Source organism: Fistularia commersonii, chromosome 14, assembly GCF_037954325.1.
Source record: "Fistularia commersonii isolate RoL2024-O1a breed Wild chromosome 14, RoL_Fcom_v1.0, whole genome shotgun sequence".
Taxonomy (NCBI): domain Eukaryota; kingdom Metazoa; phylum Chordata; class Actinopteri; order Syngnathiformes; family Fistulariidae; genus Fistularia; species Fistularia commersonii.
Genome location: NC_141297.1, coordinates 10,591,573 through 10,619,082, shown reverse-complemented (window position 1 = coordinate 10,619,082; position 27,510 = coordinate 10,591,573). Strand labels below are relative to the sequence as shown.

The window sequence follows — 27,510 nt, the reverse complement described above, 5'->3', positions numbered from 1 at the left end:
GCTGTGTGTTTGTGTGTGTGCGTGTGAATATGTATGCAGTGAAAAAGAGTGAGGAAAATGATTGGTGATGAAAACTATTTATGGATCATTAATATCCCACATAAAACCACCTCAGGACACAGCTGGAATGGAAGTGGAGCAATCAGAAACTTCAGAGTGACCACGCCATTTATGATACCAAATGATTTTGCTAAAATTAGGTGGATGGCATATCTAAGGGGGTCTCCTCAGGATTTTACTGCCATGGTGAGTGGGAACCTTTGGTGATCAACTCTAGTTTCACATGAATACAACAATCGAGAATCATTGCATTTTCTTTCAATGGCCTACAACACTTACAGAGAGATCAAAAATAAGTTGTTTACTTTTCTGCTGTTAGGGTTAGCCGTATGTGGCACCTTGCATCTTAGTGACATTCTTAAACACACTTCTTTTTTTCTCATCATTACAGTGGATGTCACACAACAATGTGATTTGGGAAGTTGCTTATTCATGTTAAATAGTGCTGTTTTGATCAATTAAGAATGAGGACTTGTGATCAAGATAAAAATTGGTATAATAAACAAGAGCTGGAAAAAACAGGGTGGGGTTGCAATGTTATAATAGTCGTTTTAGTTTCACGAGTTCTTATTTTGCAGCTGGATTTTTCACTTATTACTGTGGAAGTCTATAATCAAATGTCTTTGACAAATACATGAAAAAGTTTTTCCCACTCTTCCCCCGAGGCAAAGGAATGGTGGCAGTTGAAAACAGCACTGTCTTTAAAAAAAAAAGTAACATCTTTTATCAATTGCACAACAGAATATGAGCCCTTATTTTATCATTGTTGTAAAACTGTTCAACATGCAATATTAATGAATGGATTTTTCACTGGACCACAAAATGGTCGTGCCCTCTTAGTTCTTGAGCCCAGTGACAGATTGGTTGTTATCCATAAATCTGGCAAGCTGAGTCAGACAGACATGCATGATACATTAGTCATTTATAGACATATATATATTCAAGCAGGTCCATCCTGAACATTTATTGATCCCTAATATCCGTAACATAAAATATTTGGTTCACTGCCTGCTGAAAAGGTCAACCCCCTACTGTATTACACCTTTTGGTCTGTTTCTATTTATGAGCAGATTTGGTGGACATAAGTCCAACAACGCTCTCTTGTGCCACAAATGACATTTACAGGAACCTGGTGTATATTATGACAAAACCTGAGCAGTGGGGTAGCACGTGTTTTAAGTGAAACTTCAAAAATTGCTTTCAGCCTATGAGCATAAAGCATCAAAGGTTGTTGTTGCTGCCATTATCCTTTGTTGCAGAAGCATATCACAAGCTAATTGAAAAAAAACAAACAACTGTACAATCCTGAAAAATAACATTTTATGACATGTCAGTGCTATGGTTAAGGTCTGGTTACAAGTATTTGACTATGAAAACATTATGGCTTGGATTGCTCACACATAAGTCTCTACTTAAGCAAATGATAGGAAAAGGTTGTGGTAAAAGAACAGATGCTATTGAGTCTGCCTTTCTATTTTTCGATCATACCCTGCATAATGGAGACATTATAATTGATTCCTTTATTAAATTCCAGACCACAATCGTCAGTACAAAGAAAGTTCAGCTATGATCCCTATAGAGAAGTCCTGATGGAAGACTCTATTTCTAATGGTGATGGGAAACTAAAACAATGTCAAGTATGTTAGCTTTGAATTTTAAGGAATTTGATGATTTCACCCCAAGCTGAAGTCTCAAATGCTTCACATGTCAGTAAATCTGACCTTTTCTCTGGTTCACTGTAAAGCATTGTTTGTTTTCAAGATTTGTCTGCTTTTTTCACTGATGCATGCTGTTCAAGAAGTATAAAAATAGAAGCTTAGAGTGTATTGCTTAAAATGCGGGATACCATTGTGGGACCCAAACATTTGTTCCAAGTGTTTTTATGTCACGAATTTCTTTGGCAAAGCCCACAACCAAACATTTCCAGCAAGCGGATCATAAAGTTTAAGAAGTAATGTTAACAATAAATAGTAACATAAAGTTAATAGATTAGTATTCGACACTGTAAATATCAACTGCTTCTAAAACTTAATCTAATTTCCATTTCATTAGAATGTAACACTATAAAAGCAGAGGCATTCAATGAGAGCTTTAACTCTCTGAATCTTTATTTGAAAAACATGCCTTAGACTTCCTGTTAGTGACTCAAAACACAAAAACACTTTCTGTTTTTAGTTAAGAGGAGTAATGTGGGTCTAACTTTATAACTGAACACTTATACCGAGCTTACTGCCTCATATTCGCCAAAATAAGGAAATACTCCTTCATCTGTGAAAAAAAAAAAAACATTATGTGGAAAAAGGCCTGAACACAAGAGATTAGATCTGTTTATTGTGTGGGGTTCCTATGTTTAGATGTGGGTTACCCAATAATAAGCTCATATAAACAATTGAAGGAAATTTGACTACCCCCGTTGTGCCTTTAAAAGTTCTTGTAACAAAAATGGCGATACTTAGATGGAAATTGAACAGTTATATTGAATTTACATTCATAAACACAGACATTTATCTTTTCTAATGATATAAATAAAGTAATCATGTATTTAAATTTGTTCTTAAGCAGATGAACAGGAAAAACAAAATAATTATCATCAATCGTATGGAAAAATGTACACATACACAATATAACAGTTTAGGAAACAAATACAGTACATGTTACAAATTGAAATACAACAGACACTATAGACTATGTGAGGTCTTGCAGAATTATTCAAAGAGTGTTATGAGGATTGAACAGGCTCAATTGAAAAAAAAGCACTGCTCTGCCAGTGGTGTTTTGCCATTCATTTGCATCTATAACAGTATTTAACAACAGGCTTTGTCGGTCAAGCTTTTGGTGGAAATCTGTTACGTTCATTTAGGATTTAAAATAGATTTACATTAAATTTGATCCAAACAGTTGTCAATAATTCAAGAAGGCACAATTTGAAATAAAATGAATGGTCCATTATCATTCGGATGATGCAAAGCTGGAGATGTATATAAATGTCCACATTTAAACCCACTCCTGTTTGAGTTCCCACATGAGAAGTCTTTTGGCATTGTTTGCTCTCTGGAGTTTCAGTCTGCATTCTCATTGTCAATGTCACTGTGTTTGCTGCATAGTAACAATGGGTTTGTGCGTCGGCAGTCTCAGTTTTCTCTAGTCAGCTGACACGTATATATACAGTAGATTCCAGAGTATCACTTCATATCCTCCCCTGTTTCTCTCAGGACTCAGAAATGAGTTCCTGTGCTCTCCTGGGAATTGGGGGAGCCAGGGAGATCCTATCAAAGAAATGAGGACCAGAGAGAAGAAAAGAAACACATGAATGCGATCAAGAGAGGATAAAAAAGTGACTAGATTAGTTAGATTAATATGGGGGACACAGCAGCACTATTAACATAGACCAATAAGTATGGGACAGCATGCACCACCTAAGTAAAAATAATGATTCATGTTTGAATTACTGTTTGAATGGGGAAGTGTCTTCTTTTGCATAATCATTTTTGTTATGGCTGCCAGGCTTATTCAATCGTTTTGCAACAATTTTTCCCTTTTTCTGTCTGAGGATTACCTGAAATACCTTGATTTACAATTCCTTTAAATCACATGAACTAATTATAAATATTACCTCGGCACAGTATTGTTTCATATACATGTCAAGACTTTAGTTCACCAATTTATTAAAATGATCTCATTGTCTTTACAAATTCTCTGAATACCACTTTTAATCGATCATTCAATTCTGAAAACAGCAGGTGGATTTGGCATTATTTGTGTGTCTGTGTATTTGTTTCTGTGTGTGGGCATGGGTGTAATGGGTGTGTCTGTGTTTTTTTAATATGATGCAATGATTGATTTAAATGGAAACTAGGCTACATTGTGGGTGTACATTGGCCTGTGCAAAAAACAAAATGAAATAAAAATTACAATAACCCAAGACTGTGAAGAGGTTTGAGATTTTAGACAGGATTTAATTAACTATGATCGCTAATAAAAAGATACTACATTTGTAACTCCCTTGTTCTTCCCCTGCACTGTGATCAAACAAGCAAAACTACAATCCTCAATAATTGTATGGTTCAATGTGCATTTCAAACAAAGAATAGTAAATATCAAAATACGATATGATGTATCTGATATGATATGATATCATATCATATCATATATGTTAAAGAAACCGTCACCTCCCTCACTGCACTTAAACATCCTGTTCATGAAGATCACGAACAGAAATGGTAACAAAGAGCGGTTCTGAGGCCCAACATACAAAGGAAACATACTTGAAATAGTTGGTAGAATAAATCATAGCTCTTTAAATTTTTTTCTACAGAGACTTGGTGACTCATAACAACTCCTATAACAAATAGTATGAAAGTAGCCCTCACAAACAATGAACAACCTCAAGAAAGTATCCTCAGGGACTACCAGGGAGCTGGTTTCTGTTCTGGGACCAGACAGGAATCCACATTATTTCTCCTTAAAAAATGTTCATCAATCAGTAAGAGTTTCTTCCCCAGCACTTTGGCACATGTTTCTCAATGGGACACTTGGCAGTGTAATCTCTCTCTCCCCCACATACACACTGCCATGTAAACCAAGAGAATCCCCAAATTTTGAGAGCCTTCAGCATCACTAGATGAAACTCGTCCAATCCTGGAGCCATGCTCATGAGCCTGTTGATTTCCTCAGTACCCTCTTTTAGGGATATCGGTGAAGCTTTATCTGAGTCTGACAGCTTCGCCTTCACCACAAAAGTAAGGTCACTTTGGGTTTGGATAAGGTGAAAAACTCAACGTTTTTATTCCAATGAACAGTGATCTTGTCTTTGCCTTGACCCAAACTGTGCCTCCAGTTTCTTAGTTGCCTGGCAGTTAGACAGAACAATTTCAAGGCAAAGTCATTGTTGATGGCCGTTCCTATCTCTAGCAAAGTAAGAACACAATGGTGGACACTGGCATTAAAAAAGTTATGCAAACACAATGAAGAAGCCTTTCACCTTGGCTCAGAGGTGCAGTTAAACTACCGATGAATACCAGGGTGCTGAGAGGGCAGACTGGGAGAGCAGAACTCCAGGCAAATGTGAACCACATGCATGATTACCGGACTGCCACAGTCCTTGCACTTTCTGAAACTTTGTTAAACAATAGTAACATCAATGATAATTCACTCCACATAGATGGTGTTGGTCATCCCATAAGACTAGACCGGGATAGTGTTGCCATGGGGAAACATGAAAACTGCCAATGCAGCCTCATCCTCAAACCATATCAAATCCAAACTTGACGGATTTGAGTAGATGTCCCAAATTCATCATTGGTGATTTCAATCACTGCTCATCAGAAAAAGCTCTCAAAGGATTCCAGCAGTATGTCAACTGTAAAACCCATCTGAGGAATACACTTGACAAAGATCCATCCCTGATGCCTACGAAGCGCCCCCCCCTTCTTCACCGGCTCTGAGGCTGAGAAAAAAAGAGGTAAATAAGGAGAACAAACAAGCCATAATAACTGCCAAGCTTAGTTATTAGAATGATGTAAAGCAAACCTTTACAAAAGGGGACCTCTGCTTAGCTTGGCAAGGGATCAAAAATTCGGCCTTGGTGAACATCACCTCCCCCAGTTGTTCACCCATTCCAATCCCAGGGAGTAACCCAACATCACTCCCCAACAACTTCAACTCCTTCTTCACCCACTTTGAGAGTGACAACAGATTCCAGATAGGGGCCTTAATCTCCACTGATAAACTGGGCTGCCCCATCCTGGTCTTCGAATCCGAAGAGGTGTTGAGAGTCCTTAGGAAAACTAGGGTCTCTACGGTGCCTCGTCCAGACAGGATCTGTGGACGTACCCTCAAGCACTGAGCTGAGGAGCTGGGGGTTTTCCATCTTCTTTTTCATAACTCCCTGTCCTGCAGCGCAGTGACCCAGATGTGAAAACACTAAACACTGATTCCCATCCCAAAAAAGAGGACCCCTTAAGGCCCTGAACAACCCCAGGCCAGTGGCTCTCGCCCTTCTGGTGATGAAGGCCTTGGAGAGAATTGTAAAAACTCCCATCTCTATCTCCAATTTGCCTATAGGGCTCAAAGAGGGGTGGATGATGCCAAGATCTTCCTCACTTATTCCATACACAAACACCTGGAAACCCTGCACAACACAGCCAGGCTCTGTTTTGCCGACTTCTTGTCTGCTTTTAATACCCTGCAACCTTACATAGTAGTGGACAAGCTGATTACCCGTTTCTACCTCAACCACCCGCTCATCCAATGGATCATCAGCTTCCTCAGCAACAGATCCCAGAGGGTTCTGGCGAACAACATCTTCTCCGACACTCCTTTTAGCTCCTCCGGCTCACCCTAGGGCTGCATCCTGTCTCCCCTGCTCTTTGTCCTCTACACTGACGACTGCAGGTCCACCCAACAGTACTGTCACCTGGTGTAGTTTGCCGACGACACTGTCCTCCTGTCCCTACTGTCTGGTCCCGCACTCCACCACGGCTCAGCCCTCCAGGACTTCACCCTCTGGTGCAAAGCCTCCTGCCTGAACCTGAAGGTGAGCATGACTCAGGACATGGTCATTACATTCTCCAGGAGGCAGAGGCAACTGGAAGCGCCAATCACCCCCACCTATAGGGGGAGCCAGTAGAAACGGTGAGGGAGTAAAGATACGTGGGCACTGTCCTTGACAACCTCCTGAAATTCTCCTCTAACACTGAGATCATCAGGAAATGTCAACAACGGCAGTACCTGCTCAGGAAGCTCAGTCATTTGAGGTTAGCGGCACAATCCTAACCACGTTCTATCATGCCTTCATTGAGAATGTAATGACCTCCTTCCTCCTTCCCCTGCTGGTTCTATTCCATCACCCAACACGACAGGAATCGCCTGGAGCGCACTGCCTTGGTCTACTCCAAAATAATTGGCCAACCCCTCAGACCTCTTTCCTGCTTCGGTGTCAGTCAAATATTAAAAACAGACAAAAAGATCCTTGCAGATGAGTCCCACATCTGACACCTGGCCTTCGAATTGCCCCCCTCTGGTCATAGACTCTGCTGCCCCACCTGTAAAACTCAAAGAAGGGCAACCTTCATCCCCAGAGCTGTCAAATTCTTCAATTCCCATCAACCCTGCAAACCCATCATTGCCAGACCAGCCCCCTCCCCCACTACGTGTAATTAATGCTGCTCATGATATATTTATGATATAAATGCAGAGCAAATGTAACTACAATTTGCACAAATTTGTATTGTAATTTATAAAGAGTAATTTATATAATTTATATATATATATATACTGCTCAAAAAAATAAATGAAACTCTTAACAACACAATGTAACTCCAAGTCAATTACACTTCTGTGAAAACAATCTGTCTACTTGGGAAGCAACACTGATTCATTTTCACTTGTTTTAAGGACATCACATCAAAGTTGGATCAGTCTGTAGTGTGTTTTTCCACTTTAATTTTTAGTGTGACTCCAAATCCAGACCTCTATGGGTCAATAAATTTGATTTCCATTGATAATTTTTGTGTGATTTTGTTGTCAGCAAATTCAATTATGTAAAGAATAAAATATTTAATGAGAATATTACTTTCATTTAGATCTAGGATGTGTTATTTTAGTTTTCCCTTTTATTTTTTTGAGCAATGTATATACGATTCTCTTTTTAATTTATATTATTTTATTTTATTCTATTTTTTTGATATTTTATTCCTGACGTTCACAATTTTGATGCTGCTATCCCATCTACCCCCCTATTGCTCCTCGGGGACAAATAACTCTTTTCTAATTCTGATTCAGAAGTCACAGTGGTTGTTGAAACAACTTTAAAATCTGTATTACTGTAAAATATTGCTTTGGCTCTGACACAGCGGTTTTCAATCAGGACCTGAAGCATTGAAAAACATTTCCTCTCGATATCTGGCAGGCCTGCTCACAAGATGTTAATGTATTCTATATTTGTAACTTTATCTTATTTCTTCTTAATTTTTAGTAGAGATATTAGATCAGTTTTATTCCTTACTCTATTCTGTTTTACAGTTTATCATGTTGATTTTATGTTTCTTTATTTTCATCACAATTATTAGAAATAATATTTTAAAACCATCTCGTTATTTTAATTTCTGGAATATTGATGGATTAAGAAGCACCTGAACTTCAAAATTGTGATAATTATTGTCACCACCAACAAATTTACCTGTGAAACTAAATGCACAATCATATCAATGTACAATAACAGGTCTCACAGAAACTTCAATTCTTTTCTGTATGAAATGTATTGTTAATATTTCTGAATCTTGTGTGTGTTGTTATTTTGTCACCTGATCCAGGTTCTGTGTTTTTGTAGATTGACATTGAAGAACGGCATCGTGAACAGTTGAGAAGAGACAAGACTTTGTCACTTTTTCATTGAAGAAACCGCCATTTTCCAGGTTTTCCACAACCCCGGCTGAAATGAGATAAATTAAGATGTGAAAAGACAATAGTTCAAATGAGCGATAAAAATTATCCAGAGGAATTAGGGGCAGAAAAGACAGAAGGAGATCATTCTTGTTATTTGTATGTAAATATTCTCTGCTGCCACATTGCAAAAGCAATTTGCTTATGAGATTTTTTTTTTTTCTTTCTTTGAAAAACCAACATATATCCTAATGTACAAAATAGCCCCCATATTTGGGGCAATTATAAGAAGACAAACTTTAACTGCTTCTTTACAGAACAGGGACGAATTTGGCACAGAAAGACATTGATTATACCAATAAGATGCAATGATAACACCCACTATTGCTGAAATTATTTTAACTATGCGTGGCTGTGTGTGTTTGCTTTACAGCTGTGGGACAAAAGGGTATTTGAGATAAATCAGATCACAAACGTTTGTGGTAATCTATCATAAATATAAACAAATGCAGTAAGAGATAGAAAGAGATAAAAAGGCAAATGGTTTGGAACGACAACAAGGGTACCGGTGGCTGTGAATTTAACATTATTTTTGAAAATGAGAGCCATCACATGTTAACACAATCTATCTGCTCCAATGGTGGTGTTGATGTTAACTGAGTATGTATTGTACCCATTTTGAAATTCAGCAATCCTAATGGCCAGGAAAGACAATTAACAACTTATAACATCCAAACTGGCAAAAACATATGTGAAATTGTGGAATTTGATTAAACAATCGAATGCTGACGGGGTCCTTTGGCCTATCTAATCCTGTTCTATTAGATTCTATTTTAATAACCTCAAAGGACCTACTTTGACAGCAAGCGAGGACCACCTCTATACCAATTTCACCATAGTCTTTCATGATCTGAAACAGACAGAGAAACAGGGCTGAAGTCAGATACTAGATCACAGTTTAGTTTACTGTAACTGATTCCCTGAAATGCCAAAATGATGCCGGAAGGAAGGAAGGAAGGAGGGAATGATGGGAGGATGTGATAACAATAGTTAAAAATGAGATTCACCATGTTATATAGAATGTGATGACCTAACAGAAAGTGTGAATTTCTGCAATGTAAACACAAGGATTGGAACAAGTCATCCTGTCATTGTCAGCCTTTTCTCTCCGGACCAATAATGGGACAGAACACAACTTTGAAACAGTTGTTTAGATTACTTTTTTGTTAGGTTTGTTAGGAGTGGAAGGAAATCGGTGTCAATTTTATAAAAGGGCAGAAAAGGACAGCGGAATTTGATCTCGCAATGTATGAATATGTTTATTGTCCCAGGCTTAAGTAAAACTACAACATAGCTAATTTCAGTTAGAATTGTAAAGCTGAAACTCTTAAATGTAAGTAAGTAGAAGAAGACAAAAGCTCAGTTTGCAAATCAATTGAATCCAAAAAGTGGAAGATTTATTTTTAAGTAAATATTTGGGAAATAAAAAAAACAGCCCATGTTGGTTTGCAATTTCAACATTGTAGCTCTCAATTTTTTTTCCTTTCATTTTTCATTTAATTTTTAGAATTGTGAGCAGTCAAATTCTGGGCATGGCACTAGTGCACTAGAAGTCTGCTAGTTTTGACAAATGTGGCCTATCTAGGGTTAGCCCTTTGAATGCACTGGGATAATAGTACAAAGCCCACCTAACACTATGAAATAATACATATATCATAAATGATACATACTGTATCATATATGATACATATAGTATCATAAATGTTTAAATGTCTTTTTTCTCATACGTTACGCAGCATCTTGACTCCAACAGTATCGAGGAAGTTAACTGGACTGAGGTCCAAAATGATGGCTCTGGGGAGCAAGGGATTAGGTGGAGTGTCAATCTCAATCCAGGCAATTTCTTGATACTCCTCGTTGTTTGGCTCCCCCACCTGGAAAGGGCAGAAGCCACAACATGGAATAGATCAACACATGAGGGGTCATAAGACTGAATATTTTGTTCCTTAGATTATGCATTGACAACAATTTTGTCTAAAAGGAGCCTGAATAGGGTGCGTGAGAAAAAAACGTGTTTTCTAATTTGCATTAAATGGTTTTATTAAATCAGTAAGGAAAAGAAGACAGTGATAACTCATTTGCTCTAAAAAAATATGAAGAAAATGTAAATGAAAAAGCTTCTGTCCTCCTTACTTGGTGCACTGTGTTATTTTTTGCGTTTTTTTTGGCCTTTTTAGCTTCCTTCTTTTCGTGCAGCTTTCTTTTGACCTCTCGCTTCCTCTTTGCCGCCAGAAGCTTGGTAATGTCGATGCCAGACTGAAAGACACGAGGAAATCATACTGAGTCAAAAAACAACATTAATTTTTAATTACAAACTCTCACATTTTCTTCATGCGTCATGCTTTCTTTGTATCATTTCCATCTTAAAATATTTGTTCTATAGAACAGCCATCATATATTTGTGCCATAACATAGATTCTTTTTTACTCAGAAGGTATCAAAAAAAAATCTAACAGCTTAGAACCACATGAGAGCATTAGCTCATGGAAGGACATATACAAAGTTTCATTAGTCATTGTACTTCCCCCTCAGTCACCCATGCTAACCCTCAGCGTGACATAACAGTAGGTCACAGTGAGGCCCAAAGAGAGGAAAGAGAGAAAGTTAGCAGGGGGGAGCATCGCAGGCTTTAAATGGATCGCATGTGAATTCACCCATGAAAAAAATTCCAAGATTTAATTACCTAGTTAGATTTTCCTTTTTGTCTGATGTCCTTTTGTCTGAGTCCCACTCACTCATCAAACCTCACCTTGTCTGTTTTGAATATTATAAATGAGTTACTCATGAAATTGAAAAAGAAGCCAAAATGCACAGTGGGAAATTCACTGCACCAAATTAACATAATTGATCCCTTGCTTTCCTCGCCCTTGGGGGGTTGTGTTAACCCGAGATATACAGATAAAGGGAATGGCTCTTGTCCTGGCAGTGGGGGGCAGTGAGAGGAGATGTCTATAGGAGCAGCTATCGAATCTAAGCAGATCATTCACCTCAGACAGTTTAGCCAATGCAGTCATAGTATTTTATTGTCAAACTACATGAAAACAGAGTGTTGCTGGGGAGCAACAAGTGTTGCTGAGGAAATGATCATATTATGAGAAGTCTTAATGGTACTATATATTTTCAAAAACAGCAGCATACATAGGCATTCAGAATTATTATCTCCCGTCTTTGCCTTTGTGAATATTTTATGGCTCAGAACAGGAGAAATTAAAGCTTCAAAATTAAGGATGTTATTTTGCTGAATAGTATATATATATATTAGCGTTCCTCATTCAGTTGTTCCTGCATTTTTGCTGGCACAGACATCTTTGAGAAGACATACCCACCGTGGGATGTGACTGATAGGTACCCCTTTCGCAAGGGAAGAAATTATGATTTAAACTACCGTATCTCAAAGTTAGAGATAAATCTGTAGCAAATGATCATCAAAAAACCAGTGTTCCATAATTCAGAAGAAGAGCAAAGAGACTTCACTTTGAAAATGTGAATCGTCTGCCTTAAAAGTCATTCCTTACACATTGGCTCCTCTCATGAGTAGAGCCCATCAGTCATGGTGCTGGCAGCTCGAAGTATTGAGTGATGAAATACATGGCGGACTAACTCAAACGTCTTCAAGAAAGGAGAATCCTCACATTTTAGTCGCAGACTCACTGATCAGCCAGATCCCCGAAATTAGCCGAATTCATCTGGTGGGAGTTTCACACCGTATAAACAAATCTGCAGCCTCTGCCAGTCCTTTATCCTTTATCAACACATATTTGCACATCAATGATGTGAAAGAAATAAGCGTCTCACAGGCTGACATTTAAATAAATGAGATGTTCCATCATTACTTTTTTTCAGCTTTCCAGCCTCCCTGAATCTTTTACCATCATTTATAACCTTCACTATCCTGTCTCTCTTTTGACCCCAAACAGACAAGACAGAGGAGAGGAGAAGGGTGGGGTTTAAACAGAGTCTGAATTGAACAGGGGTGAGAAAAAAAGAATGGGATGACATTTCGAACCATGCGTGAAAACAAAAGACATGTCACTTGGTAAAATGTCAGGTCAATTATTAATGTGTCACAAATGTTTTTTTTTTTGCTGAAGAAGAGACAATTGTACAAAAATTGTGACGAGATAATAGTTTCTTTTTTTTTGTATAACTGCTTTTCATCATCAGCTGAGTGCATTGGGCCTTATGTTGTATTTTTTTGGAGAAGAACCTTCTAAGCATGTTAGACGCTGCATGATCTAAGAAGTGTGCTAAGGGATTTTTTGTGGGCAATTTGATGGTTAAGACATGGCTTTATGGTTTGTTATAAATATTTTTTGTTTGTTTTTTAATTAGTTAAAAAAACAGCTGAAAACTTTCTTTCCTTGTTTTCTTTTCTGTTGGTCATAAATGCGTGCGTGCATTTGTGTATGTGTCATTACCTTCTCTCCCAGTGCTTCTTGGTACATCTCAGCATTGGCAAAGTAGAGGGTGGCAGAGGAACGAAAGATTAGAATACCAGGCAGCTGCCTAACCTGCAATTTTTGAAATAGAGCTAATCAATCAAACAAATCAAATCTGCATGCAGCACATATGTGGCGTGATGACATCGGCTTGAGATCATAGCATTAACATTTGTTTTACATTCACCTGATGTTGTGTGCATTGTAAGCTGGATGGTGTGTTTCAGGCATTTTATTAGACTAAAAATTACATTGCATTTAAAAAGTGTATATGAAATCTATTTCTGGCAAAATGATAGAAAAATTTGCAAATGTTGTTAATTGTTATACTCTGGCTTCATTATACAATTGCACATTGACAGAGACTGTTTCATTTCTCTCAGAGGCTGTCCCAGTTGGAATTTCATATGTAATGTGTGGGTACGTCAGTTTAAAGGAAAATCCTTATTAGGACTTGCCGTCATTTCCCTGTAGGGATAATGAAACTGAAAAGGTTTTGGTCCTGTTTTTCTATGTGGTGGTATGGCTGTTTCCCCCCTGGTGGATGTACACATCATTCTGCATCAAATTGTAAGCAACTCCAGAGAAAAATACCCACATAACATTTCTGTCTTTCTGATGAGTAGCACTGTTATTAGTAGATGGTGGACTTGTGGACAGAATAGAGAAAGTAACTAATGCAAAAAACTTACACAGGAAATGTGTAGACATCTGTGAGAGCAGTGTATTTGGTCATTTGACTAAATATACAGAATTTTAGCTTAATAATACTCGAGTCTATTGACAACCCCTTCAACCACTTTCCTCATATTAGCTAGAACTTCTGTTATTTTTCTGGTCCCACCTGATTGTAGTCTTCGATTGGCCTGTAGATATCTGTGTCTGGGATCTGTCCTAATATGGAGTATTTAGGCCTGGAAAACAGAAAAACAGTGAACTTTATACTGTATATTGCTGAATATTTTGTTTGAATTAATTCATAACTGAATATTTTCCATATTTGGAAATTAGTGTAGATGTATGATTGGTCTAATTGACTTCTTACAGTTGTGTCCTGATGATGACTGTAAGCATGGAGAAACCGATGGAGGCAGCCAGTCCCAGGTCAGGGTTAAACAGCAAGGTGAGAATAAAGGTGGCGACCCACACCACCTGGAGAAAAAAATTTGAGAATAATGACAATTAAAAAAAAAGGAACTGTGGCCTAAGGTGGTAAAACAGGGACAACAAACTAAGCAGTGATGATAGAACACAAGAACAAACCATCAATTGAAAGAGCGATCAATCAAGTGTCATGATATGCCAATACCCCAAATATAGTTGGATATAATTAATATAAATAAATGAATAATTCTCTGTGGCCCCAGAAAACTTTCTTTTTTACTCACCATGTCCATTCTGTTGCTCTTCCACAGTGCAGGGATGTCAAGGAATTGCTTCATCATACCATGGAGGTTGACAAAGATGATGGCAGCCAGAACCGCCTGCACACAGTTAAAGAATTGTTAAAAAATTCTCTGAAAGCAGATGTAGTGTTGGGGCCAAGCATTAAAAATGAATAAGGGAGAAAGGATTCTTTTAAATTTGTTTCAAGAATCACATTTAAATCTTGGGGTTTCATATCAGTTACAGACCTCCAGAAATAAAAAAATTTTTGGTAATTGTTTGGATGATTAAATTACATTTTGTGCATAGAGATTCATTTTAATAGTATGAAAAGGGCACAACTTTTATTGTACTTTCACACATTGCAGTCTCAAACTTCTTCACACCAGATAGCATTTACCCATTCATACATAAACACAGATAGATAGCTTGATAGATTAAGAAAATGCACCTCTGGCCACTAGGGGTTGCTGTCTTTTTGACTTAATGCTTAACATTTAGACTTAATTCTATGAATAAAAAACCCGAAGAAAAAAAACACAGACCAACATATGAAAAACGCCTTATTTTCTACTTTGTTGCCCAGACTTAACACTCTGCTCTCACAAAATCTCTCTCAGCAATAATACATTATTAATAATCTAATTTTCATGTATTAATGTTCTTCTTTCATTTTCACCTTTTTTATCTATCTATTTTTTTAACACGCCAGCAAAGTTTCAGCTTGAAGCTGTTGAGTTCATTGTTGCAAGAGAAATCCCCAACTACCGGTAAGTGCTGTATCCAAATAGTCTTGTCCATCCCATCTAACCACTCTCTCACTGGAAAAAGTCCCACTTTAAACTATTTTTACTTCTCAGTACAACCATCTCTTTTAGTTTTATTATCAACTCTTGCGGTTTCTCCCTGTCATACAATGCAAGCGATATCCAACTACATCTGTGCGTCCCACCAAACAATGTTCTCATACTGGGTCTCAGCATTGTCTGTAAACATTTCTAAACCAATGTGGTTAAACTGCCTTCTTCTCAGTCTCTTAAAGGCCGAAGTCCTTTGCTTCCAGCAAATTCCTTCTGCTAAACCCTGAGTTAAAACGCACCTCTGCTTTAATGCCACCTTCCAAAACAAGAATCACAATATATACACATACACAAAAATGCACTTACTCGCTCACTCACACACACACGCCACACATACCAGCACACACACAGCAAGTACCTTAGGAAGATCTTCAAATAAAGCTCCGATCCACAGAGTGATAAAAAGAATCACTACGGCTGATAGAGCCCCAGCGACCTGCAGAGAAAATACAAGCCCCGTAAATCCGATAAGAGAAAGAGCATTGACTTGGTTTGTAGGAAATACAAAAGTAATGAACAAGACAACACCTCTGGGAATAATTGATGTCTCCATCCATTTAAGCCTTACCTATAATCTCCTTCGCTTATTTAGCCTTTCAGACAATTTCAGTTTCCGCAGTTAGGGTTGAATGATGGAAGCCAAAAATAAATTGCCTATGTTTTTTTTTTGATGACACTGCTCAGAAGAATACTGTAAGATATGAGGCTAACCTCACTCTTACTTCTGATTGTACCAGATTGTGAATACAGGAAGGGAAAGGAAAGTAGTGCTTTGAAAAAACAACAAAAAAATTCACAAAATTGTCGTCCTTTGGTTTTGAAATTGCTAACCATTTGAGCCGCACCATGTTTTGTTTAACTTGTGGCATCAGAATCAGAATATTTATTGATCCCGAAGGGAGGAATTGCTTTTTGTTGAAAGCAGCTCTTTCTCACAGAAAAAAGTGAAGAAGAATCAAAATAGAATTCTATAAAAAAGTAAAGAATTGTGAAAAATATAAAAATAAATAATAATAATAATAATAAAGAATAAACATAAAATAAAAGAAGATAAAAAGAAATAAATAAAAACCAAGTTAAAGATTCATAATAATATATGTAACTTATAAACTTGTATTTGCAAGTACATATGATTACATGTGGTATTTATATGTGAAACAGGATTATTGCGTAGGAAGTGGTCATTGCACAGAAGGCAATGGAATTATTGCAAAACAGAAAAGTAACGCACATAAATAAATAAATTAATAAATAAAAATAATTATTTATAAATAGAAAAATAAATTAACTAACAAATAAATAAGTAAATAATCAAAGACAAAGAAACGTTAAGATAGACGATAAACATTTCAAACGCTTCAAAAGAAAAATATCAACCCAGACCAACCTGAGTCTTCCCTCCTGTGCTCTCCTGAACCATGGTGCGTGACATGGAGCAACTGATGCTAAAACACTGGAAAATTCCTCCAATGCTGTTACTCAGACCGAAGGCAACAAGTTCCTGAACCAAGACAAGAAAGGTTTTACTGAGTTGGAATACAGTTTTTATGAGGAGAACCTGTAGAGTCAAAAGAACCATAGAATGTGAGCAGAAGTCACAGAACATTAGAAGTTGGAAGGTCATAAAAAAGTACAACATACAGCAAAAACTACAACAAATAAATGAAAAATAGCCAATTGTTACTTAAAATCTGCATTTCCAAAGAGAATTTATGAACTGAGTTTGTCTCCTGATAAGTGATACCAGAATCTACAGTTCTGATAAAATAGACAGAACATCTAGAATTAACAGTTGCCACACTACAGTCCATCAATGACATCACTTGAAATGTGTTGTTCCATGACTTTTATTCCTATACAGTTGTGATGCTTAATTAAAAATGCCAGCATCATATTGATTTGCTCTGCTTAGCCAAAAAACAAGATTTTTCCCTCCACCTTATTTGAAATCTGTCTTGCAAAGGATGACTACCGGTAAATAACAAATTGGTGCTTGGTAGTCTTCTGTCAGAACACGGGACCTAGGACTGTAGCAATGAAAATAATGTTTCAGGATCTGCAGCAACCATATATAGTTAGTTAAGGCCTGTTTGTGCAAATGTACAGTTTTCATATACTGTTTTACTTATTGCACAGCACACAGTAGCGGCTCGAGTGCTAAAACAGCTGCTCATCAGTGTTACTATTTGTCACCTACCCTACCTGATTACTGTCCACCTTGTATCCATATTTCAGGGCAAAGATTCTTCCAAGTGAGATGGCAATGCCATAACCCACCACAGAGATAGCAAAGGCATCCCCAATTATCTCACCAAAAAGGGAAAAAGTTGGGAGAACAGGTGGTTTGAGCCTGGGAGAAAAAAAAACCAAAACAAAACAGACAAGTCCAACAATTACAAATGCTTTTTCCAAGTTATTTACCAAATTTCTCATGTGTCTTACCCAGATGGAATCACTCCTACTACATCTACAGCATACTTTTCATGTATACCGGCATAACTGGAGATCACTGTTGCCAGTATAATCTAGAGAGGAGGTAATGTATAACATGTGGGTACTCATGTGTGTCAATTTATCAGAAACACTTGAACATATTCTTGTATACTTACACCACACAGCTCCACAGGTATGGGGACAGGTATTTTTTTGCTCAAGAATGCATTGAGCTCCTTGGCCAGGATGAGACCTACTATCGAAACAATACTGACAACAAGAGTCCCTATGTTGGTTTGCGGAATAAGATAGCACACCTCCAGTATAGTCTGTATTAAGAAAAGATACCCAATTACAGGTTTGTTGCAAGAATCTGTGAAAATTAATGCACATAAAAATCCATTAATACAGACAGAGAAAACTGTCAGCTATTAATTGAAATAAGGCAAAGTTGCAGTCAAGTAAAGGTGATACATTACAAAGATGCATGAACACACACACACAGTCAGAAAATACACACAACATTTAAATAAATGTACAGAAATACACACAAATTGCTGAATTATCTGTAAAAAAGTTATATATAATATATTTTAAGGAATGAGAGGTTTTGTTGTTTCTTACAAAGATCAAGGAGAAGGGCCCATTGTGCCTTGTAGGGCTAATGCCGAATGTATATTTAAGCTGTGACACGATGACATGGATGGCAGCTCCAGTGGTGTAACCTCGGACTAGTGGCTCAGAGAGATATGTCACCACAAAACCAAAATGAACCAGGCCAAGGAGAATCTATGCAACAAAGAATTGGAAATATAAGCACACAGTTGTATTTACTGTGTGTTAGTCTAAAGTGCATCAGTAGACCAGTGGATATCTGACTGCTTAATACTATCCAAGTACTGTGTCAATTATGTTGTAAGGTATGCATGGCAGCTACAACCTGTAATAATTACAATGACACAAACGTGAGGTTTTAATCAAATAATCTCAGACAAAACTAGCGACTGCAGTTAAAGTGATGGCTGGTTTGTTTTGTAAAGAAGGGAAGTAAAACTTGAGAAAATTGTGATACTAGATTTTATGATTCAACCCAGATATCAGATGGCGACACAAAATTTACCTGAAATAATCCTGATAGGAATGTGACAGCAGCAGCCACTCTGACCCGCTCCTCATCCCGGGAAGCAATGTTTAGTTCACTTGTGTTGGTCACATTGTTCCATTCCATAAAGTCTGAGTTAGGGGCTAATCGCTCTGTGACCCCACCTATCATTACACTCATCACTGCATATGTTCCTGGACAAGAGACAGAATTTACCATTAAACTGAAATAGACTGAGAGCAGAAATCAGCATTTGTGAGCAGCAATATGGCTTCATCCCAAGAAAGAGTACCGGTACTACAGATGCAGTATTTGCTTTGAGAATGCTAATAGAGAGGTACAAGAGAAGGTCAGAGGGAGCTTTTGTGCTAAGCTTTTGTAGACTGAGAAAAAGCATATGTCAGGGTGCCAAGAGAGGAACTCTAGTATTGTATGAGGAAGTCTGGAGTGGCAGAGAAGTTTGGTAGACCGGTGCAGGACATGTATGCTAGCTGTGAGACAGTGGCGAGGTGTACTGTGGGGGTAACAATGAAGTTCAAGGTGGAGTGGAGGTTGGGCTTGATCATGGATCAGCTCTGAACCCCTTTTTATTTGCAATGGTGATGGACAGGGTGACAGATGTGGTTAGTCAGGAATGTCCATGGACCATGATGTTTGCAGGTGATATTGTGATCTGTAGTGAGAGCAGAGAACAGGTGGAGGAAAACCTAGAGAGGTGGAGGTATTCTCTGGAAAGGAGAGGGATGAAGGTTGGTTGCAGCAAGACGGAATATATGTGTGTGAATGAGAGGAACCCGGGTGGAATGATGAGGCTACAGGGAGTGGAGATCAAGAAGTTTGAGGTTTTCAAGTATTTGGGGTCAACAGTCCAGAGCAACGGAGAGTGTGAAAAAGAGGTGAAGAAACAGGTTCAAGCAGGTTGGAATGGGAGGAGAAAAGTGTGAGAGGTACTATGCGATTGAAGACTATCAGCCAGAATGAAAGGAAAGGCATACAAGAGTGGTGAGACCAGCGATGCTGTATGGCCGAGAAACAGTGACATTGACGAAAAGACAGGTGGCAGAGCTGGAGATCGCAGAGGTTAAGATGTTGAGGTTCCCTTTGGGGGTGACGAGGATGGATAGGATCAGGGTTGAGTCTATCAGATGAATGGCACATGTTAGATGTTTTGGAGATGATCTGTTCCTGAGTGAGTTCATGCTAAGTTTACACCAGTTGCTGTCTTTTACTTTGATATTACCAGAGAGTGCGAAAAACTGTTTATACTGCATATGAGAATGAGAAGTTAAAACCAAGTTGAAGAAGATGTCATCTGTATAGAACTAAGACCAGGAGGTAACCAGATGATTCATGTGCTTAATGGCATCTACTGCCTTTCTTTAGTTCATTACTTAAGGACCATTCCCTTGGAAGGTTATGTGCTTTTGTAAGAATACCAAAGAATACTGAAACTCACTGTTGTCTCTGGCTGCTTACAGTGGAGGGAATTTAACACCTTAGTAAGCTTGTGGAGGTCAGTCAGATTTTGTCCCCACATACTTGTGAGGGGACTTACACACACATTTCCCATATTACTAATCATGAATTTACGAACCGATTGAGATGTGCTTGGATGTTCCAAAGATGAAGTAGACCAGGACGGGGTAGAAGGAAGAGTACAGGCCAAAGACGGGGGGAACAGCAGCGAGCAAGGCATAGGCCATTCCTGCAGTGATATAAGAAGTTGAAAATAATCACATTTTAGACAACAAAGTTTTCCAATGAGTGTCAAATGATACAACAAGAAACAAGTACTATTTATATATATATATATATATATATATATGTATATATATACACACACACAAACTGTGTAATTTCCCGGACTATTGAGTGCACCTCAGTATAAGCCGCACCGGCAACCTGATCACTATCTTTGGGTAGTGATATAAGAAGTTGAAAATAATTAAATTTTAGACAACAAAAGTTTTCCAATGAAGACCAAATGATACAACAAGAAACAAGTAATATATATATATATATATATATATATATATATATACACTGTAATATCCGGACTATTGAGTGCACCTCAATATAAGCCGCACCGGCTACCTGATTGCTATCTTGGGCTTCCTCCTGCGCACTAAAACCATTGAAGTCATCCTCATCATTGTCAGAGTTGAACAGCCTCAGAATTTCCCGATCATTTCATTGGTCCGATCTGACGAGGACTAAATATTTTAGCACAGTGAAGCTCGTTAGCCCCCCCCCCCAAAAAAAAATCCATAAATTAGCGGCATCGCTTTTTAAGGGAAAAAGTTGCGGCTTATCGTTCAGAATTTAAGGTATAAATATTTATATCACTCCATCCTCTGCCGCTTATCCTGCACTCAGGGTCACGGGGAATGCTAGAGCCTATCCAAGCTGCCAGTGGGCAAGAGGCAAGGTACACCCTGGACTGGTTGTCAGTCATCCATGGGGCTATATATAGACAGACAACCATTCACTTTCTCACTCACACATCTGGGCAATTTTCCCAATTTACCTACTCCATGTTTTTTACCTGTGGAAACTGGAGTACCCGGTGAAAAGCTATACAGACATGGAGAGAACATGCAAACTCCACACAAAAAGGTCCCCTGTTGGAATCAAACCAGGGTCTTTTGTGCTGTGAGGCAGAAGCACTAACCACTCCGCCCCCCCTGCCGGCCGGTATAAAACAACTGAAAAACAATTTTAACAAGAAGAACATCTATCCTCAGTCCATTTAATTATTTCTACTATCTAAACCTCTGTCTCACCCTGCGGCAGCTGCATGATCCCCACACTGATTCCAGAGATCAGGTCACCCAGTGCATTTTCTCTGAGGGAGTAGCGAGGCAGCCATGATAGGACAGGAACGCTCCCAAGCAGGCAGCTCTTCATCCTGGGACCGGAACATCTGATACAAAAGGAATGTTCATATTGTCCTTCATTGCTGTATTGATATGATTTGACATAAAAATCAATTCTAACCACCAGAGCACTTGGCGGCTGTTTGCAGATCCATCTTTTAGACAAATAAATGATTTATTGAGTACTGAACCCACTTCGTTTAAAGAACAGTCAGACGTTTACAAGTGGGAAATGTTTATTGAAATATTACGAAGTCTGCTCCTTATCTTTTTCATCTTAATAGGAGAAAACAACATTTGCAGGACAAAATAAGTAAAGGCTAAAGAAGTTACGTAATAATACAGTAAAGGCGATTTAAGAAAAAAACTAATTTACAAAATTAATTTGGAACTTTAGAACTGTAAGCTTTGTAGAATATAATTGTTTCTTACCTCTTTGCACGTGTATTTTCTCTTCTCTTAATTATTGTTATATTCATTATCGCCACAAAAAGTAAGAAAACAAAAAGTGGTGGTTCAAATAGACGAATTAAAATAGACAAATTTAGTAGAATAATGATTTTTACCTCATTGAAGTTTTGAGCTTGTCACATAAAGATGTTTTACAGTGAGCTTTTTCTGCTAATCCATCCACAGCTCCTTCATCCAGGATTTCCCTTTGGACGCTATAGTTTGTCCGTCTCCTCTCCTCCATGGCTATGAAAAAGCGGAACATTTGTAAAGTTACAATTTGATTCTAATTTTCAACCATAAAAATGTCAGGATCTGTGAATGTATGAAATTGACACAATTTGTAAATCTCCCCAAAAATTTCAACTTTTTAAACTTATAATTACCTTAAATGCTTTCCTATCTTATGTCTTCTCTGAATAGAAAAAGTTTGTCCAGTGTTGCTTGTCTTGAGTTGACTGTCAGAATGAACTTCTTCTTGGTGTACTCAGTTCAGAGGAAATAAGTCTAACCATAACTCCTGATTCATGCAGGATGGCACAACTCTAAAAAAAAGGTCTCTTCATGATGTCATGTCCATTTTTATGAATAATTAATCCCCACGGTTTAACATCATCCCCAGGTTTTAGAATGAACCTGCAGTAGAGTGCTCTATCCAGCGAGCAATTGATTTTTGCCAAGAAATAGAGTTGAGCACTTGTGGTTGTTGCTTCAAGACAATCAAATATATCACCCCTCTTTTCCCGTGCAAGGTGCTATGTTCAGTTGCATACGGTGTTTTTTATCTTGCATTCTGTTTACAATCAGATTAGTCAGGAATTTAAGCTTGGTCAGGGTTATTCTTGTTCAATGATTACACAATGAGACAGAGGAGAATTGGCCAGCTAATCACTGAAGGAGCAGTAAAAGATCAACCAGGCAGTATCAACAACAAAAAACCAGCAGAGTGCCAGCCGATAGTGAATTAGCCGTAGAGAACTTTCCGTGGCAGGCGATTTTTGGGCATCCTAATAACATGGCCAACCCAGTGGAGCTGGTGAAGGGCCAACTGTGGCCTCAATACTGATGCAGTTAGTCTTGCGGAGTATCTCCATGTGGGGCACTTGGTCCCTCCAGGATATATTGTAGACCAGATGTGTTGCAGGCATCTGATGTATATGGCCTCAAGCATCCTTATGTGTCGTGCGTACATTGTTGTTGTTCGGACAACTGCCTGGTAAACAGATGTTTTTGTGTGGAGGTTGAGGTGTCTGTTCTGAAAAACCCTATTTCTTAGTTGCCCAAAAGAAGATGATGCTTGATTGATCCAGTTTTGTATCTCCCTTTCCATGCTCCAGTCATTGAAGAGGAAGCTTCCAAGGTATTTACAAGATTCTCTAATTGCAAGGGGCTGGACTGAGATGTTAAAAGGTTGATGGGTGAGGTGAGGGAGCAGCTGCCCACTGGAACAGTACCTCGGTCTCGTTTACAGAGACCCAGTCTGCCATAGGCATTTGCAACAGCTGTGAGTATAGCTTGAAGTGCTTCTGGTGAGGGGGCCACAACTGCATAATCATTTAAAAAGTACTGGAGCAAGGACACATCCTTGACGCACACTTGGCCTCCAGTAGTGACACGTGCTATCATCCCAGTGAGGAACTGTTGAAGGTGTGTAACAACTTTTCTTGTGCAGCCAAATATCAGGAGGATAGTTCATAGGAGCTCCCTGTTGAAATCACTCAACAAGAAGACCTTGTCCTCCTTGGGTATGCAATGGAGAGCCTCATCTAATGTTCAGTAGAAGTGGTCCTTTATGTCATCCTTCGATGGAAGAGTCGGAGGATAAACACTCAGAAAGGTATCAATTCTTGGCCAAAGGGATCCTTAGTGACATAAGCCTTTCACTTATGCCAAATGGTGTTTGTAGGTCATGTATGTTCAGATTGACAGGGGTTATTTTCTTCTGTTTATTTCGACCGCTGGATGGAATGTCCCAATGAGTGCGGTGAATAAGGCTGCTTAGATTTACAGGGGTCTGTCGGGAACAGCTGCCACTCAACCCGAGCTGCTAATGACCACTGATAGCCCGGTACCGCAGGTGTGCAGGGTTCTAACTAGGAACCAGCAGAATCAGACCTGCTCCCATTACCAGACACCCCGTCGCCACCTGACGTCAACCATTTCTGGTTGCTGGGAGAGATTAGGGAGATTATTTAGTGTGCCGCTGGGGGTGCGCATGTGCCAGTAGCCCTTCTTCACTGCAGGAGGGTGTAATCCGGTGGCAAGGAGGGCCCAAGACAACCAGCACTCTGGTAGTTGCAGGGGGCTACCGGAGCTCCGGTTTTCAGGAGCACCACCTATCGTGTGCCACCAGCACAATGCTTTTCTGTCAGGATGTGCTCCCTGAAGCTTTTGTCCTCCCAGACTCACTCACAAGGCAGTGGGGCAGAGGTTGATAAGTGCCAGGGTGTATCCACTAGGGTGAGCTTGGGGCTACTCCCAGATCCCCTGCCAAGTTAGCCTGGGTCCACGAGGCACCAGTTTCCAAATGTGCCATGAGAAGGCCTGGCAGGAGTCTTGGTGATGGAGAGCCTTGCTAGCAGGAGACAACTGATGCATGAGTTGCTTCTTCATTCACCACAAGGGCTAGAGAGCAGCAGTTCTGGAAGCAAGCAGTAGCAAGCAAACAGGAAGCAGCCATGCACCTTCCCTCTAACTACTGAACTAGACGCGTCACAACACCCTGTGTTTAGAGACCACACACACGCAGGCACGCACGCACGCACGCACGCACGCACGCACGCACGCACGCACGCACACACACACACAAACACACACACACACACACCCCTATTTTGTGACCTTTAATCCAAGCTTAACTTCAGGACTCATGTCATTGATTGCTCTTACTCTTTCCTGAAGTTATACAATCTGCATGCTCCCCTCCCTAATACATGTATCTGTCAAACATTCAATATCACTCATTGTGATATGCAGCTCCTTAGAGGGGAATAGCTATTAAAGAGATCATTAATAGGGGAGGATTGGTCCTGACTCCTGTTTTTGTCAGAAAAATGAAGAGTTAAATAGGGTTATAGATTCCAGAACTATGAAACAAATAGCTGCAGGATACATATACAATTAATGAACAGGACAAAGGAGTGAAAAAAACAACAACAGAAGAAGAGAGTGTTTAATATGTAAATAAAAATTTGTTGTTACATTCTATGTAAATAAGACATAGCATAACGACTAGTGTGCATACAAAATAGACAGCCAGTATTCAGTTTAGGTATATATTTAGGAAACATGAAATTTAAATAATCCATAACAATAAACATATAAGTGACCCGCATGGGGTAAAATGGCACAAAAGAAGTAAGCTAATAAAATTAATCAGAGCGATTTATTCAAATTTATTAAGTGAGATGAGAAAATGTACCTCCATTCTGTGAAAATGTGTACAGATGCTATTAAACTGCATGAGCAGTGAGGGTTTGATGTGTCACACACGCATTAAGATAACTTAAGATGACTTGTTCTCGGACCCATATCTAATGAACTTAACAACCATGATTCATACTGGCTGATGACAATGTTGAATAAATGCTTGATCCAGACCTGAGCACATTTAAAAAAAAGAAAAACCTTATTATCTCTTACCTTTACTTATAAATGAAGTCCATGCGCCGCTCCTTCTGAGGAAAAGCATCCATAACTTGCTTGTTGAAGTCTTCCTTATCTTTCCTCAGTCTCTCTGTCTCAATAGAAATCACTGCCAGTGAAGACAATCATCCTTGATCAGTCCTGTTCCGACTATATGTTTTGAGTCTTTTCAGTGCTGAGAATGACCGCTCCACCGATGCTGTCCTGGATGGAACAGTGACCATCAGCCGGAGCAACTTTGTCGCCTCAGGAACAGTTTGGATAAGATTCTACTGGGCCAAAAAGTTGAGAAGCTGCCATGGATATTTACATTCATCCCTCACCATTTCTGAGCTATACAGCCCAGTGAGATCGGGAAAAAATAACTGGATGGCTGCACTTGACTTGCTGTTTACTGTAGCTTGCTATTGCTGATTATATTATTTTTTAGCCGAGTAATAAGAAGGATGCCTGGGATCACTAGTGCCCCCTACCACGAGGCACTGTTGCTGCGTGCCTCACTTAATGTCTCTTCACAGTCGTTTTATGATTACAAGAAACACGTAGCAGTTGTCGATGAAAAACATTATAAGCATCAGCTAAACTATGGAAATTTAGTTCATTTATTAAAAGTGTTTGAAAATTTCAATAATGACATACACACAGACAGCAATACGTCTCAGTGCATAGCATGCCAGCACACTTAGCATAATCATTGTGCAATCCATAGTGGCTCAGCTGGTTGCTGTGTCACCGCAAGTCTCTTCTTCATATTTGAATGGTAAATGTGATTTTTTTTTCTTCGATTTTGAAAAAAAAAAAACAACAAAAAACTAAAAATGGTGTAGTTAAGTGGAAAATAACTTCATAGTACAAATCACTGAATTATTTTTTCATTTTACATTTTTTTTCTGTCCATGCTGACAGGTGAGGCCCAGCCTCCCCTATTTCTACTGGCTGCAGGTCACTGAATAGTTCCATTTTAAAGTGGTTTTGCGGCAAGTACCCTGGCTGCAGGTCAAGCGGGAACTGTACTTTGTGTAATCAATGGCTTTTATCTTGCTAGATACTAGGTAGATGACTATTTATAATTCAGTGCAAGTCAAATTACAAACATGTCGCTAATATAGTAAAGATTTATGATGGGAGGGAACACCAGTAAAAACAGAGTAGTGGAAAAAAGAATGTGTATATCCTCCTTCTTTCGGCTTTTCCCTTCAAGAGTTGCCACAGCGAATCAACCTGCTCCATCCAACCCTATTCTCTGTATCATTCTTTCTCACACCAACTAACTTCATATCCTACACCAACTAACTTACAAATTACAAACATGTCGCTAATACAGAAAAAAATCATGATGGGACGAAACACCATGAAAAACAAAGTAGTGGAAAAAAAAGAACCTGTATATTAAACTCCTTAAATACAACTGTGTAATATATTTTATATAATGCCTCAGTTATATGAGTAATATGCATTAATCCTTCTCTCTTATCCTGCATGAGGGTGAAGTAGGTTTTGTGACTCATTTTAAGAAATTATTTACAGCATGTTACAGTGGCTGATGCCTTACAAACAACAAAATGCCATCCACTATTCCATGACAACATTGTAATTTTAACAAAATGAAACACAGATAAAATGCATTATATATAAGGGCAGACAGACATAATGCAATTGTTACATGGAAACAAAGGCATCTCTCATTTCAGTGAATACACAAATGCACATTTTATGGTATTCTGTCTCAGTGTGCAAGTGCAGTTACACCGCAATTCAGGGGGCTAAATACCCCCTCTCCGCCAACTATATTATTACACAACGTGCCAGCTTATTAT

At 38.7% G+C, this 27,510-nt stretch overlaps 1 protein-coding gene across 1 annotated transcript; it reads right to left on the bottom strand.

Moving 5' to 3' along the window:
• Positions 1-2,196: 2,196 nt before the first annotated feature.
• On the bottom strand, positions 2,197-22,292 carry slc26a6.2 (solute carrier family 26 member 6, tandem duplicate 2). The gene is made up of 19 exons (XM_086159649.1): positions 22,165-22,292; positions 21,506-21,645; positions 20,317-20,427; positions 18,741-18,916; positions 18,245-18,409; positions 17,797-17,949; positions 17,630-17,712; positions 17,390-17,537; positions 16,575-16,688; positions 15,546-15,623; positions 14,330-14,425; positions 13,987-14,093; positions 13,786-13,855; positions 12,921-13,013; positions 10,636-10,758; positions 10,230-10,376; positions 9,298-9,352; positions 8,364-8,491; positions 2,197-3,326 (listed from the first exon to the last, which is right to left on the bottom strand). The coding sequence occupies exons 1-19, from the start codon at positions 22,290-22,292 to the stop codon at positions 3,276-3,278; spliced, it is 2,166 nt and encodes a 721-aa protein (XP_086015775.1). The 3' UTR covers positions 2,197-3,275.
• Positions 22,293-27,510: the final 5,218 nt, after the last annotated feature.

Excerpts from the sequence above, each read along its gene's own strand:
- slc26a6.2 (XM_086159649.1), bottom strand. The coding sequence starts at position 22,292 with ATGGAGGAGAGGAGACGGACAAACTATAGCGTCCAAAGGGAAATCCTG. Across the intron at positions 18,410-18,740 it reads TCCTATCAGGATTATTTCAG|ATTCTCCTTGGCCTGGTTCA; the intron begins GTAAATTTTGTG and ends TTTGTTGCATAG. Across the intron at positions 13,856-13,986 it reads GTCATCATCAGGACACAACT|GCCTAAATACTCCATATTAG; the intron begins GTAAGAAGTCAA and ends TCTGTTTTCCAG.